The sequence below is a fragment of the Trachurus japonicus genome, chromosome 24 (genome assembly GCF_045865225.1).
Source record: "Trachurus japonicus isolate A0001 chromosome 24, Traja_1.0".
NCBI classification, from domain to species: Eukaryota; Metazoa; Chordata; class Actinopteri; order Carangiformes; family Carangidae; genus Trachurus; species Trachurus japonicus.
The window spans coordinates 22,927,071-22,944,161 of NC_140930.1; the positions used below are offsets into that span (position 1 = coordinate 22,927,071).

Genomic DNA, 17,091 nt, shown 5'->3' on the forward strand with positions numbered 1-17,091 from the left:
AGGATTAAAGGCCGGTTTAAATGAGTTGTCATATCAGCAGACGACAGAAGACAGAGCTGAGACGGAGCAGCTCTGCCTCAGACATTTGAAACATTGAGCCCCGTGCTATAGATAACCCCAGTGTTTCTGTCACATGTGCAGCGTGTTACCATATAAGACAGCAATATGACTCACCCTGCTCACTGACCTACTATGTGGGAAGTCATGATTCATGCAAGCTGCATTTAAGCAGGCAGGGCCCAAAAATACTCCGGTATGCCATCACACATACAAAACTATCACACACACACACACACACACACACTGACACATACCTCACTTGCTCAGTCATCCTCACCACCCACAGACACTGATAGGCTAGATGCCGTCTGTAACATACAGTGAGAGACATTAGAAAGTTGTCAGAGCAAACACTGGAATAACACTATGACTGGATCTGTGCTGATGCTTTTCTGAGGTAATGCCAAAATATGCTAACAGCTGATGCTTCCTTCTCGGCTTCACTTTTTTTTTTTTCTGTTTCTGCGACATTGCATAAAAGGCAATAGGTGTTTTTTTTTTTTAGGAATAAAAGTAAGGTCTAGTCCCTCTGCAACAGGCTGCTTCTGGGAAAGCGAGTGCCTGGTAGTGATTCAGATGACTTTGTGACTCGGTTGCTTGGTGCTTCTTTGCTGTTTGTCTTGATTGTGTTCTTCAAGAGTGATTAGTCAGCAAGATATGCCTATAAATAGTTTTGTTATTGCGTTGAAGGCGAGTGAAAGGCGCCACGGTGACAGCAGCTTTTGAAGACACGCTGCAGGAACCTGTTGTCAAACACCTGGCTGAGGGTGTTACCGTCCTCTCAGTCATTTGTTGAATTTCTTTTTTTCAATCTCACCCCTCTGTCTTGATATTTTCCTGATGTCAAAGACCCTCGGTGCATTTTTAATGCAGATGTTGGCTGCTCTGATAATGACTTTCTTGGTGTGTAATCCAGCTGTCTTTGATGGTTTCCATGCAGCTTGTGTTTCGTTTAAAGGGTAAAAAAAATCTCAGCGGTGGTTTCGAGTATCGATTCACGTGGTTGAGGTCACAGCCTGGACCTTTCCTGTTGCCGGTGGATGAAGTAGCTCTGCTGTTAATTAGGCCGATTGCAGATGTATATAGTATATAGGCGCGGGGGTTTGTGCATTGTGCACGGCGGCGCTGTGCAGGTGAGCACTCAGCAGCTCCCATTCATCAGTGTCAGCGGGGGGAGCAACCCACCGTGGGATGGTCTGCAGCCTGCAGCACCGGCTGAACCCGGGGGACCTCGGCCCTATGTGAGGTTACTCCGGTCACCTGACTATGCCGGACCTGAGTGTTGCTAAGGACATCGTATCAATGATGTCCCACCTCGGGTCAGGCACTTTTATTAGACGTACAGAGCAGCTGAGTGTTGACTATGAAAACCTTGAGCTGTGTTGTGTTGTCTTTGCCTGCACCGCCGATCGAAGCACAGGGAGACAGTATTGATTTCCATCTGCGCCCAGAAGCACTTGATCCCCGGTAGATGGACTTGAGTATAATGAGTCCAGCTGTAGCCTGAGATGACGCAGTGTCACCATGTCATGTTTTACACTGAACCTTACATTTGCCTCCCATTCTTTCCTACGCAATTGACTTTTTATTGTGCGTACGCCCTGAGAATAGTACCTGTCCTTTAGAATTAATTGTAAATTCAAATCATTATTCATGTATCTTTTTTTTCACCGTGATCAAACAGGCTCATTATGCCTCCACATTTCCCAGTATGTAATCAGCAGAGGCTGGTGAGCGTCAACTGCATGTCTCAGATGTGGCTCTCTCGCATATATTATCTCAGGATCAATATCAGCAACCCGGTGACCTTCTGAAGAGCCGTTTAACTTATCTGCAAGTGTGGAGAACGAGGAGCCTCCGCCATGGGATGTTAGCAAACCATCTGTGGTCAGAGTGGAAAGCCCCAAAAAATACTGCACAGCTTTTTAATCGTGTCTCACAATCTAAGGCGGAGAAAATTTGTACTTTGGGGACGATTGTTTTTATGTTGCAACGCACTGATGATTTCTTCATATAAATGGACAGTCTCGTTCTTCAAGGTGCAAAGAAAGGAGCTGAATGCTGAAGTGGTAAGAAAAGAAAAAAAAATCACGCTCAGTTCTCCTTTTTTTATGTTTCAAGACAGATTTTGAATTCATGACTCATTTGCTTCCTATGTTACAGTTTCTTTGTTGCAACGCAGAGACATCAGCCTTCCTTCCTCTTACTAAGAGCGGTATCCCCTTTAGAAATCATTGTTATTTAAGAAAGCTATTGAATCCTTACTCAGTGTTTTACATCAGTCTACAGTAGGTGTATCATACTGCCTGAGCAGGATGTTTTGTCTGTGACACCAACAGTTGCAGCTGAAAACCACACTGAGTAATTAGATTTTTTTTTTTTTTTTTCAGGAACAGGAAAACCTTGTTTTTAGTCTTGATGACGGTGCACTTTTAATGAGTTTTGCAAGATCGCCAAAAGCCACAAAGGTCAGAGGGTTGTGTCAGCCCACAGACAAGCTCTCAATCCTCCTGAAGTTACAACATAACTCGAATAATCAGTATTCAGTCAAGTGAAAACAAAACCTGACTATTAATGTTTCTGGGTAGCTTCATTCACATGAGGTATTAGCCATCATGATCTTTTAACATTAGGATCAGAGTCTTATCATGTGTGTGAAGCAGAAGATGAAGAGAAACAGAGAGGGGGTGTAATTGCATAATAACCAGGGAGACATTTAAAGCATGTCAGGGGCTCTTGGTCTGAGTCCACCCTCATTAACATTTTCTATTACAGCTCAGATAAAGTAATCCCTGTTTAATCAATCCCTCTGCCTGATGTCCCTGCTCACTTCTGGTAATGAACCATTAAAATGTTTCTGATGATCTCTGCAGTTCTCTGTGCAGACAAGCACCGTCCTGTGTATGATTAGCACCACCTTTTGATAAATCTTCAAGGAGACAACCTATAATGTTTTGATGCACGGCACCGAATGCTTAGATATGCACATGTTTCAAGATGATGAAGGAAAAATATCATACATTTTTAACGTAGTGTTTGCATATAATTCATCTATTTTAGAGCAAGTCAGGACAGCTAGCAATGAAATGATCACTACCTTACAGATGCTATTTTAAACCTTTGTTAACAGCCAACGGACCCTTTAAAGAGGTCACTGTGATGCTAAACATAAGTAAACAGCTGTTAATGCAAATTTTAGCTGTGTAAAATAAAAAATAGCTCCTTTAATGTTCATTGTAGCTGATATTATGAAAGTGTTGGACTGTTTCTGAAATGAAAAATTAAAAACTCATGTCAGCATGGAGATAAGTTATGACTTTGGTGCTGTCCCCACAAGATATTTTATTCTTATTTCAGGTGATTATTATTCATATCCATTATTTTAAATATGTGTGTGTTTGCTTTTTGTACTGGCCAATGCATATCCATCAGGGAGCATTTATTAATAAATTAAATGTCAGTAAAACAACGTGGGTCAGATCCAAGTCAGTGGGAAGCAGAACTTTGCACAAGAACTCCTGACTCTGCCATCTTAATTACCATCTATCCTTTTATTTTCAACCTGTCTCCTGTCAGCTACCCAACTTTATTGAAATGCAGTTGTACTAAACTGCTGCTTCTAAAATCAAAGGCATGTATTCCCACCCTGGCCTCCCTATGAATGTGCTCACTGAATGTCATGGCAACCTGCCTCACACTGCCACAAACACTAATCTGAGGGTTTGAGGAAGCAGAAAGTTTCTCTTGAGGAAATGAAACCTCTCCCAAAAAAAAAAAAATGTAATCTGCACTGAGTATTAAAGACAGCACATTACAGCATGTGCATGTTGCACATTACAGACTTCTTCTTGCTGGCAAACACTGACACAAAGCAGCAGTGTGTGATTTTAATTAGAGTAATACTATACACACTTATTCCTTACATTTACCTAGCCATCATAATCATCACCGTCCATGTTGACATTTGCTGCCTTGCACAGCTCCAAGGGCATTCGTTACTACGGCTTAATTTGATAATTCCAATTAAAACCATGTTCCTACTCAGTGTAATTACAGTCATCTGGCAGAAGTCCTCCCCCCTAATTTTGCACAGTGACACAGTGTTCATGGAAGTCTCCCTCCAACTGTACTGGCTCAGTGGATAATGTTATTAGAGTGTAGCAGCGGCGGTTGAGGCTAACCTTGTTTGTTACAAGGAGCCACAGGGTACGTTTGTGTTTTGTCACAATCCCGCTGTGTAGATGTTTCATGGGGCAAAAGCATCCCACAAATCAAGACATGTAGACATTATTGCCTCACTGTACGTTGGTCTTTAAACCTCCTGCCATTCACTTCATTACAACAGCTCATCTTTTTTAGCAGCTGCTCATGAATGTCCCTCGTTCTGCTGCATGCTGATTCACCCTCCTTGAATTTGAGGCACTAATCTGTCAGGAAATGATGGAAGACATAATCAAACACCTTAAAGATCCCTTGTTGTATAAGGTACATTTCCTCTTTTTTTCATCTTTTTGATCATAAGTCAGCTCTAGGATCTATATTGATAATGTGAAAGTATCAAAGCCTCACTTCAAAGAGAAATGTGCACATCCTGTATTCAGAAACTGAGCTTTAATATGAGCAGTCAGGACTTCTTTATCTTTGTGATGTCACAACAAAGCAGATAACAAAGGTTTTCAGAATACAATCTGATCATTTACACATGTCCACTCTCCTATTGGTAGTCTAGATAGAACACTGTTCAATGGGCTATGAGTGCATTACACTTGCTATAATCAGTGAGATCTCTAAATCCGATAACATCACAGCAAAGACTGAACTTGAGGAAAACATTAAAAAAAATCTATCACCATCTATTGTTCACTGAAAACTGTGTTCAACAAGAGATCACAAGTGACATTTCAGGTGTGTCTCTGTCCTGTTGCGGTTGTGTCTTGCTTCCGTGTAACGTCTCTCTAGCAGTGACTGATAGAGGTGATGGACAGAACAAAGAACTAAGATAAAACAGTGTGTGGTCTGTTGTGAACCGTGGTGACGTATAGTGAGAACGGATCATCTATCATGCCGTGACAACTCTTCAGGACTGTGCAGTAAGATTGAAAGGGCCATAATGAGCCAGGGAGTGGACCTATCTGAGTCCTGTTATTGTAAAGTACCTTGTTTTTGAGTAAGTGGACTTTGAGTGGCGATTGCTCCGTCCCACGGTCAGAGATGAGCTACCAACCTATATCAGCTCTGCTCAGTATCTCTCTGCATGTGTTCATCTCCGTCACCATCTCCATCTTGTTTTGATATTCATGGCTGTTCTTGAAAACCTCCTCAGTCTGCCTGGAAAGTGTTCACAGAGAGTCTGTCCTGAAACTGTCAGAGTGGTGACTCAGTAGAACAGTGTGACTCAACGCAGAGTCCAGCAGTCCTTGTGTGCTGTTGTTGGGTTTTTTTGAATGCAGTTTTGAGTTTTGAATCTGCCTTTGTTTTGATGTTTGCTGAGCCGGTAAGTCCCACATGAAAATATTAAAGCACTCGCAGAGGTGCTCACTACACTACAGAAAACAGGAAGCCCCTAAAACCGTAGCTGACAGTGTCGACTCTGCTTCAGGGAGAAATAAAATAAACAAATGCAGCAAAAAAAAGGGAAGAAAGTGACTGTTAGAAGATTTTGCATTGCTTTTTCACCACTTTTACAATGTGTTGCATGTGTAAAAGTCGAAGTATTGAATTGAAGCGCCTCTTGAATGACTAATGGTGTTTTGTTATGATAGAAGCAATCATGACTCTGCCACCAGGGACTCGGCTCAGCCCCCAAAGACCATCCGCCCTCTCTCCTCTATATATTTAAATCTGTCACGGCTCGGCCCCGCCTCTTCCTTCCACACACCCACTGCATCGTTCTGCTGAGGCCCAGCGAGGGGGGGTGGGGTGGTGGGTGGGGGGACACACACCAACGAGCAGATTATGACACACTGTCACACATTACCAGCCACCCCCCACACCCCTCCTACCTAAATCCATCAAACCAAGACCCCATTATGTGATGCAGTCGGACCAAGGCTGAGTCAAAGATCCTGCTGCTTGTCCTCGTCAACTCTGATTGGTTGAATCGGCGCAGTCTTTTTCTCTGGTCTTAATTCTGCTCCCATAATGAACTGATGCATGACCATAAAGGCTGACTAATTGACTAAGGCCAAAAGATTTATCTGACCTACCCCCGGGGGGAATCTCCATCCACTGTGTTTCCATGGTGATAATCAGTGGCACCCGTGGCCTGCTGATATCCAAGAAAGAAGAAAAAGAAAAAGGGGGGAAAAAAAGAGTGTTTGGCTGTGATTTTCATTTCTGCTGCGGCACTCTGAATTCATCATCAGCAAATCATCTTTGTAAACTGTTGAGTTGTTCCGGCGGGCAGCGGTTCTCCTCGCAGCGTGAAGTGGATGCTCACAGAGCTGAAACCATCAGTCAGTCCATTCATTTGTCACGCTCTGAGGACGCACGTAGAAATCCAACAAACACCACCGTTCCACCCAGATTCTTTACAACAACTTCAACTTTCACTGGCACTGTACCAAAAATGTTTATAAGTTGTTGATTCACTTCATATCTTCCATATAGGAGGTGTTTTATCATAGCTCAGCATCAGATATAGATTGAAGCATTGTTTGATAGGAGAGGTTCAGATCTTGTCATCTGATTGGTTTGACCAAGCTGAGAGAGGAGATGTAAAAATAGACTGAGGTTGTTAAAACCACAAATATATCTTCTCATGGCTCAACGCTTCGAATAAATTAATTTAAAAAAACACAAGAGATAGATAATGATATCACTTTATCAACATAGCTAAATACAGTACATGCATTTAGCACTGAATCAACACCTGATGAAAATGCATAAACAGTACAAAAGACGCTTGTATAAAAGCACAAAAAGATCGCCAGGCTACTTCAGTTGAAGTGGTTGATGAAAATCTACATGAGTCCTCATATGTCCTCACATAACTGCTAATATTCCAGATGTTTGGATGAGAGAAGTTCTCTGTTTCACTTTCTGTGGTCATGTCCTCAGATCCAGATCCTCTGGAAGGATGTTATAAAATAAAATGTTTGTCAGAGATGTTTAATATCAAAATCCCTTTAAATGTCAAACTCTCTATGTGCATATAGAACATTCTACGTTCGCCCCCTGATAGACAGTGATAGGCAGATGGTTCATCCAATCACCTGCCAAGCATTTTTTTTTTTTTTTTTTTAACGGTTCCTGCCCTTTTCCCCGACAGCTTCCTGTGAGGGCCTCCCCAGATGGTTCAGTGTGACGAACCATCTGGTGCGTCAGAGTCTCATGAATGTGATGAAAGATGGAAATAATGGCTGTGAACAATGGAAGGAAAACACTGCCTTTTATCTGTAGTCACTCTCATTTCAGAGCAAGTTGAGTGGGTGTGTGGGCGTAGTTTTCATTTGTCTGACATTATGATATTAATTGACAACAGTTGAGATAATGGATTAATAGGTACTGTAACACATCTTATTTTAGCCTCTCTAATGTGAGGATTATTTCAGCTGGATGTCAACGTTGTAGAAAATGGGCATATAACTTACCTATGTGATTGATTAAAATTAATTGCAGCTCTGTGCAAGTTGCTATTTTTTTTCTATCCATATGCTGCTATGTGTGTGTTAAGTACATTAGAGTCAATAGTCAATTAGCTTAGTATAGCTAATGCTTGTGTAGGGACTACAGATGGAAATTAGCTGGGAGCTAAATCTGGTGCAACCATCTTTTCATTTTTTTCCCCTTTAAATGATTAATGTAATTGCACATTGTCCCTTATTAAACTAATAAACTAAACTAAACTAGCTTTTTTGTTGTTTTAAGTGTATTTTTGAACCTATAGAGCCAGCTACTACCCTCTGCTTCCAGTCTTTATGCTAAGATTCGCTAAACACACCCTGAACCCAGTTCCACACTTAACACACTGACACAATATTACCATTGATCTTCTTCTCTCTGTCTGGAAGTAAATGATTGAACGGTTTTCATATTAGATAGATGAATGAAATGTAGCGTCAGACTGATACATGTAGGATATAGTGCAGTGAGAACATGATCTAACCAAATACAGAGAAGCAGAGCTTTAAATTATGATGTGAGCCCCGGAGTCAAACTTCAATTAATACTGCATTTCACCATGTAACACACCATCAGCATTCATACACAAGGGCAAACAACAAATATATAAGAAAAAGAAAAACGACTGGAAAAAAACAACAGATTATTTTACATCAATCAGCACTACTAATCACAATTCTGCCCCAACCTGCTATTTTGTGATGTGTGTGTCTGGGTATGCGTCTGTCTCCGTGAGCATGTGTGTAAAAATGAATACACTTGCAAAGTCTATCCGTGTGTTTGTGTCATCCGTGCATTTTGTTACCGCTGCAGCAAACCCGTGAGTCCAAGTGAAGCGAATGCGCACTCTGGGGTAGAAATAGCATGTTTGGATTGCTCTGAACCTCGCAACCGCATCTGGAAACATTATTCTTGGAAGACAGGTCATTATCCTCGGAAGCCAACTGAGAAATGTTTGGTGGAAATAAGCAAACTCTACAACAGTTGGACCGAGCCAGAACCCACAGGAGAAGTCTGGACTGACACAGTTGTTCCACAACAGCCCCCCACACACCAGACTGTGTGTTGTAGCAGCAGTCTGCTCCAGTCAGATCATTATGATTATAAGTCTGTCATCGGTAAACAACCGAATCTACAAATGGCCTGACATGAAAAGGTCTTTAAAGTAATTATGGCTCAGTGTGGCCTCACAAAGCCTCACAGTTTTCACTTCCCTCATTGTGGTCTGGGCTCAGTACGTGTTTGGCTGTGTCAGACGTCATTTTTAGCAGGTTATACAGTGGATTATTTAAAAGAATTGCTAGTGCTCTCCTGTGAGCCACCAGTGATGAGTCTTTTTCTATGATTTTCAAACAGGAAACGCTTGCTCATAAAAAGAAGCTGATTGATAATCATAATCAGTCCAAAAAAAACTGGTCATGCAGGCGCTGAATTTGCATAATTTCCCCTCATATCTGCTTTATGGGTGGTCATGACGCCTGAGAGTTTTAAAAGGTGGAAAGCTTCATCATTACCTCAAACACTCTAACACCATTAAGTGTTTTGGTCTGGTTTTCAGCCCAATTGATCATCAGTGGATGATTCCCAGATGTTTTCTTCACAACAAAAACTTTAGGAAATAAAGCTGCTTCATGAGGCTTAATTGTATCTGCCCCAAAAATTCCTGCTGAGTCCTGTTACACTGAATAAATAAAATCTGTTAGTCATCACAAGTTAGACAATATATATAAACTCTAAAGGCTATTCTGCACAAGTAAATCAAGGAATGATAGAATTTGTGCAATCTATTTGTGAGTCATTGCTTTTATAGAGATATTTTTCTTTACAACATCGTTCATCTCAGCGTTTATCCAATCATCTGTTCCCATGTAGAATAATTAAAAGAGGGAACACCTGTGATGTCACTACACTGAGGAAGTGGTCAGGAATTATATTTTCTCCCAACACTCTTCAGTTTAGCACTAGGAACTGTTGTTGTTGTGACCACAGCGTTCATCTGGAGTGTCCCCCAGGGGCCGCACAGTTTACAGAATTTCCCATAGAAGAATTAGGAGATTCACTCGAATTTTGACTCATCTTCTGTAGAACTCTGCTGTAGTCTGGTGCCAGACATGTGATGCCAGTTTGTGGATGGCCAGCCCAGCACTGGTGCACACAGAGCTTGACTTTTAGTTGTGACACACATGGAAACAAACAGCCTGTCTCCGCCAGTGATTTAGCACTCCCATATAATTTTGTGGGAATTGTCAACTGGATTGATTACCTTCAGGGAGGAAAAACATTTTGCCCATGAAACCACAGCCGGTGATCAGAGTCTCAGCTGATCGACTGCAGCGGTGAGAGATCCTCTACTTCGTCCTCACTCTGTCCCCTTTTCCATTCACACAGTGAGGGGCCCCCGTTTCCACAAGACTAGCTGCTTTCTACAAACTTTTCCTTTTCACATCCAACTTTTCACACTTGGACTATAGTCACATATGAGGTTTAGGTGGTCAAAGGTCTAAGCTTGAGTTCACTGCACATTTTTCGGAATAACTGTAAGAATTCATGTGCCAATTATGTGTTATTTGTCAAAATCAGGAAGTGATGACATTAATAATGGTCATTGGTTAATTTCACTGTGACATCATAATGTTCTGCACAAACACTGATCTGTTCATTACACTGTAAATCAGGAAGAGAGGAGGAGGCTGTAACACTAGTTCATACATAAAAGCACAAAAATACAGTGTAATGTGGTCTCCCTTTATTTAATAAGCAGCCAGATTATTAAGCATATGACTTTTTTGGTTGTGGGTTTTAGATTATAGAACACATTCTATAATCAAACCTCTAAAAGCTGGATTCTCTTCAGATGGGGGTTCATGGTTTCATTTGTGTCATGCTGGGAGTCGCTTGATGTGAGAAAGCGTGAGAACCGCTGCACCAGACACTGAGGGCTCCATATCAACAAATGATAACAGCTTGGATCAGTGTAATGTTGTGTTTGAAAATGACAGATAGTTGTAGAAACAATGTAAAAACGTGCAGCCATAAGTCCACATACAACAGAGAGGCATTTGGCAGTGAACATAGTCTAATACAAAGGCCTTTTCAGCAAGTTGTGTGTGTGTGTGTGTTTTGGAGTGTGTGTCTGGTGGGCTCTCTGAAGGAAGATGAGTCTGCGTCTATCGTCACAGGGGGAGTGGGATGGAACATTTGGCAGCGGGGCCGGGGCCACATGCTGTTCTGTTCCCTGTGCTGGGTTTTTTGGGGTCTGCGGTTTGTGTTTTGATGGAAGTGTGGAGTTACGCTGAGTCGCTGACTCACTGCCGACTCCAGCCAGGCAACAAAACCCGAGCCAAGTCATGACACATTTTTTTATCTGATGTTGTTTATTTTAATGTGCCTGAGAATTTAAACACAGTGGGTATGGGCGCACAGAGACAACAACATCCAGAAACCAGACTTTCCTCTCCGTCCGTCTGAGAAGACTGATATGAATTTAATGTCCTCTGTGTGTGTTGGAGCAGAGAGCTGGAGAGAGACAGAGAGACGTGAAGCCTGGCTCCATCCAAAGCGCAAAACTTACACCTACAGTATACCACCACCTCTAAAAGTATACGTACCAGAAGTGTCCCTTTATACTTTCCACATTTTACACTTTCCCTGTTTTTTATTTAAGTGTTGATCCATAAGAAGATACATACAGAGTCCAAAAATATCTCAGTGTAGTTTTACATTCTGGAGCTCCAGTAATAACAGATCAGTCAGCCAATCAGAGTAGAAACACTCATCTTGTTAGGTAAAGGAAAAGGTGGGTCCTGCTTTCTGCTTGGTTGTGACATCACAAGGTTACAGACAGCTTGTTTACAGGCTCAGTTTGTGAATACAGGCTGTGTGCATTTCTCTGTGGGTTGAGACGTTGATACTTTCACAGTATTAATATAGAACCTAGACCTGGGTTCTAATTAAAAACAAATGAACATCACACCTGCTACATTATATGACTTTAAATGAAGTGTTTATTGGAGATCTGCTATCTCTAGAGAAAGCAATTACCTTTTAATTGTTATTATGCATTTATTATCTTAATTAAATCTAAAATACAGCACACCCTGGACTGAGTGGTAATCTGTGAATGTAGGTTGGTTTGAGGGCAAATAGAAACATACAAATATAAATCTTCTGTTTTTCTTTTGAAGCTGCTGCCTTTCAGTCCCATATTATTCTGTATTCCTCCAACAGTTTTTATTTCCATGCCTTAGTGCTGCCGTTCGGTTTCTGATCCCGCTTGGTTATACTCTCAACCTCACTCCGCTGATGTTGTGTTGCTGAGTGTGTCCAAGTGCTCAGCATACTTTTACAGTGAGTCCATCTTCAATTACAAACACATGTGGACGTCTAGAGAAAAAAAACTACAGCACAGCATTACCTCTGGCTCTGACTCACCAGTTTGCCTTTAAATTAGACGTAATAGGCATTTCAAATGAAAGGTCTGTTTGTTTCTATTTGTTGATGGTATTATCTTTGTTTATTTGTGCATGTGATTGGAGGCGAAGTGTGTCTGGATATTTTGTGTGTCCACTCTGAGCAGGGTCTTGCACACAAGCAGCAGCATTTTGTTGTTGTTTTAAATGTTAAAAGAGTGAATCAGTCAGCCAGTCAGGCCAGTGTGTGTGTGTGTGTGTGTTACACGGCGAGGCCGGCTGCAGCAGACCACCGGTGCTGATATCAGCTCTGTGGTATGTGCTCACTGGGCTCAGCTGTAAGCTTACCCCCCTCTGTTGTGTTTCTATTTTCAGGGCGTGAGCGGAATGTCCGTGGATGAGAAGCCTGAAGCCCCCATGTATGTGTATGAGTCGACGGTTCATTGTACCAATATCCTCCTCTGCCTCAACGACCAGCGGAAGCAGGATATCCTGTGCGATGTGACTGTCCTGGTGGAGGGTAAGGAGTTCCGCGGGCACCGGGCCGTGCTGGCCGCCTGCAGCGAGTACTTCCTCCAGGCGCTGGTGGGCCAGGCGGAAAATGGCTTGGTCGTTAGCCTCCCTGAAGAGGTATGTTCATCAAACACACTTCCCTCAAATGACTTTTTAGACAATGCCAGACTAAAACTTCCCACTTACACAGAAACAAAAGGAAAACTCAGCAGGGGCAGCCACACACAGTAATGACCACTGAAGCCCCTCTGTCTACTGCCACATCAACGTTTAAACCTGCTCAGAATGCAATTTATAGCCAATTATAAGGCAGTTCATTTTGTCTATGTAAACCATAAAGGTAATGTGACATCTAAAATACAATGAATGTTTGTTGGTTTGATTGTTTAACCCTTCGGTGGAAGCTTTTGTCTAAAGTGAGATTCAGAATCAGATACTTTATTAAGGGCAATTAAGTTAAAGCAGAAGTAAGTGATCCGGTGGTTTTGTCTAACTTCCTGTCAGCCGATGGAGTTAGCAGTCCCCGCCCTCGTCCCTACGTCACCACATTCACGCGCATCCCTTGGCTGCACACACAGAGAGGACCGCCCCTTTATGCCGTTCTCTCTCCTCATTGGATAAAGGTTGTAGGATACAAGGAAAGTTTCCTCCTCTGCTTACAGCAGAGCAGAGTGATTGATGGACCTGTGTTTCAGACCAAACACTCTATATAAGTGATTGCTGTCGGAAGATAGAACTATTTAAGACTTATATTAACGCAAACATTCCGCTTACTTCTGCTTTAAGTTGCAGCTGCTCTCTCAGCAAAGAAAAGAATATTAAGTAGAAAAAGACAAAATAAAAATGCCCCTATACTATCATATTCAAAGGAAACAATAGAATACATAAAAAGAAGATACAGGATTTAAGATTGCACAGTCATATTGTTTGTATAAGTAAATGAATAAGCTGCTACACAGTTATAGTCTCTTGAATCAGGAAGCTCTGCACTGACTATAGCTGAACTCAGAGTCTTCAAACTGAACACAGTGGGGACTGGTTTCCTCAAAATGGTGTGAAGTGGTGTGTGTGTGTGTGGGTTAAAATAACCGTTCTTCATACAAACCACACTGAGAAAAAAACAACAACACTAGTACCTTTAACTCCACCGAGGTGATGTTTTCACCTGTCTGTCTGTTTGTTGGCAAACACACAGAAAGTAGTGAACTTGTTTGGAAAGAACGTGTGGTCGGGTTTGGCCGAGGGTCAGGGAAGAACCCATAGAAATGTTACGCCTGGGATCCACTGGCGTTCGTTTCGTCCGCCGCGACGCGGCTGCCAGTTCATTTTCTATGGGACGCGTCAAACCGTTAATGACGCGCCAGCAAAGCATTCTGGGTAGGCGGCGCGTCCGTTCGAGCAGTTGCGGCGCGTCCAAAAGTTGACCGGAGCTCAACTTTATGCAAATGAACGCGTCCGACGCAGGGTCACTGTCCAATGGGGAGCGAGATAGAGAACAGCTCGGGGGGGCGGGGGTCTGTTTGTCCACTGTCCATTAACTCGCCGGTCTGTGTTCCCGCCTACCGAAGCGTCCGTTTTTTTGGAGGCGTCGCGTCCGGCAAGAAATCGCATTGACGCCAGTGGATCCTAGGCGTTAGGCAGATTCACATCATTTACTATGAATTTGAAACTTTTCCAATTTTCCCCATGATGTCCAATGTGGGTCATTTGACAGTGAGCTTGGTGGAAGTCTGTACTTTTCTGAGCACATATTCTAGTTTTATTTTGATGTATAAGGGCACTTTTGCATTCATGGTTAATTTACTTGGTCCAGACCAGGGGGAAAGGAGGTTGTAGCAAACAAACCAAGAGTAAACAAGATGTTATTTCAAGTTCAACTTCAAGTTTATTTTCATATACATTAAATAGAAATACAGCCACGTCATGTGTAATGAAAGCAATTCTAATTTTAATTCCTCAGCCCTTAGTCTATAAAGAAATAATGTATAAATAGAAGGACAGCAGGTGATACTATAGAGATCAATCATACATAACAGCAGAATATAAGCAGACTTTCAGTTTTGGCATCAAATATCATCAACACAAGTTCAAATGGTGGCTTTTTGTAATGTCACTACACTACTAACAAAGTTTTGTTTTGTTGCTTGCATCGTGCTCGTTTTGCGCCTTGATTTGTCCAACACAGACCAGATTGCAGGGTGTTTTAATTTAAGAATATTAAGATTTTATATTAATCCAAAATTAGAAGTGATAATGGATTTTAATTCGTTCTCGAGCCTCTCGGGGAGCGTGAAGGAGCATGTGGGTCCCTCCGGCACCAATTTCCAAAAATCTCACCTTAATTCCATCAGCCTCCTTTTTAAATTCATGTCACTCCTCGGTGTCTTTTCACTGTTGACTTTTTGGTTACTTTGAGTTATTTTTGCTCTCTCCTCTTCACAGCGACTTCTCTCTGTCAAACGGTAGACGTAAAACAGTGTTCCAATTTGATCTGTCATTCACCGGAGGATTCAGACTCAGTGAAACGTGTGAGAAAGTGCATTATTGAGCCTATAGGACTGTGATTGCCAATTAGCACCTGTCAGCCGCGGCGGCTGTCGGCGGCGGCAGCAGGTAACACTTCACAGCAAGATTAACGCCACCTCGGGCGCGGCGCTCATCACGTTCAGCAACACTCCTCACTCTTGCTCACCTCAGCTCTTACTGTCACTTTAAACTGAGCCCTTTCAGAGCTTCTGCACTGAGCGCGTGATGAAAGTACCCCTCTGACGTATTGATGTCGCTCACCCCCACACACACACACACACACACATACATGTGAAGAACATACATGTGCTGCTGTGAAAACTGGGGCACATCCCCCATGTGCCGTGAAGTTGTGGCTCCTTGCTGGGCCAGCATGCATTTAATAAAGTAGCGCCTGTCAAATGACTTTGCCACCACACTCATTGAAAAAGAAGTCACTGTCAGATTGTTGCCTTATGTAAAATGAGCATCAGAGGCTTTTTTTCCCTCCTTAACTCAAAGGACGACAGCAGGGAAAAGCTCCTGGATGCTCAAAGCAGCCTCCTTTTTCATTCATTTGCTGCGTGTATTAATAATGCATGAGCTACTGGGTGTTTCAGGTGTGAGATGGAGTGTGGAAAGTAACATCTTTCAATGACTGTCTCTTTAATGTGCGGGAGACAGAGTTACTACGAGTGAAGCTTCAACCGAGCCTCCTTCCCTTTGTCCACCCTCGTTCCATTTGACAACATTTCACACATGTTTTTTTTTAATCATTTTATCCAAATGGAATATCCTGTCTTCATTCTGTTGCAGTGGACACTTAACAGCTAAATCATACTCAGCAATACCATGCAGAAATGTACATTTGGAGGGAAAAAAAGGGGGGGGAAATTTCAATGCAATCAATTATTTTGGCTTATGAAACATCAGAAAAGATCATGAAATGTGCTTTTTCTGCAGATCTGACAATTAAAAATTTATAGAAATTAATTATTCACTTCACAATAATATAAAAGAGAAACATTTGGTAATTATTTTTTACTTGAAGACTGTTTTTAATCAGTCAGTTGGTGAATAAATTTGGTCTCGCTGGATAAAGCAATATTTAGAGTTGTGACTGGGCTGAGGTCAGCTCATTTAACCTTTTATCATGTGTATGTCTATAAAACCAGCTGTCAAATGTCCCTCTGACATGCTGTGGAGCAGCTGTATAAAGTGTATCGGGAATACTAATAGTAAAACGGTAACTACAAATTATTTCAACTTTTCATCCACTTTCGGTGGAATTTTCCTTTACACTACGTTTCTTCTGTCCCAGCACATTTCTCTCTCTGTCTGTCTAGACAGGCCACGTTCATAATGGAGGAACATGATTTAACTGAACACATTTTTATGGTCCACCATTGCCCTTTGCGTTACAGTCAGTGACAGAAGCATGCTGACGCATCCCCGCGTCCTGTCTGACCATCGCTTTCTCACTGATGCTGGAGAGGGGTGGGGGGGGGTTGGGCGGTCTGTCAGCTCGGAGCAGAGCCCTTTAGCTCTGCTACGTGAGCATCACTTGTCTGTCTGACTGCCGTCATCGAGAGTATTCCCTTTGCTGGCAACGGAAGGCTGCTACCTATGTGTAACAAAGGGTAAATCAACCTCTGCTGCTGCTGCAAGAAAGAGGGGAAGCGGGGGAGTGGGGGGTGTGGAGGGGTCGCTGCAGATGAAATGTGAAACAAAGACCACCTTCCCCCACCCCACCTTCATCGGTCCTCTCTCTCTCTCATGGCCCCACTGCCCCTGGAGTAGCTAGCCGGGGCCGGCGTGGCTGAGTGACATCATCTATATCTAATGTGATTGTGGGCTTGCAGAGGGGAGGCCGGTTTAATCATAGGGCTTTGTTGGCCATCACATCATGGGAACAAAACAATCGTGCTTTATCTCAGTGATGTTGTCTTCCCAGCCAACCAGTGAGAGGGGAGGAACGGAG

At 42.5% G+C, this 17,091-nt stretch overlaps 1 protein-coding gene across 2 annotated transcripts in view; it reads left to right on the forward strand.

Moving 5' to 3' along the window:
- Positions 1–17,091, forward strand: part of bach2b (BACH transcriptional regulator 2b) — a 101,179-nt gene that overhangs the window by 52,668 nt on the left and 31,420 nt on the right. Inside the window, exons 1-2 of one of the 2 annotated variants that reach the window (XM_085771472.1) lie at positions 63–457; positions 12,468–12,722. In XM_085771472.1, coding sequence (XP_085627598.1) covers positions 12,480–12,722 — 243 coding nt within the window. In that variant the 5' untranslated portion in view covers positions 63–457; positions 12,468–12,479. Of the gene's footprint in view, positions 1–62; positions 458–12,467; positions 12,723–17,091 lie in introns of those variants that run through there. The other variant, XM_085771471.1, reaches the window with a different exon arrangement.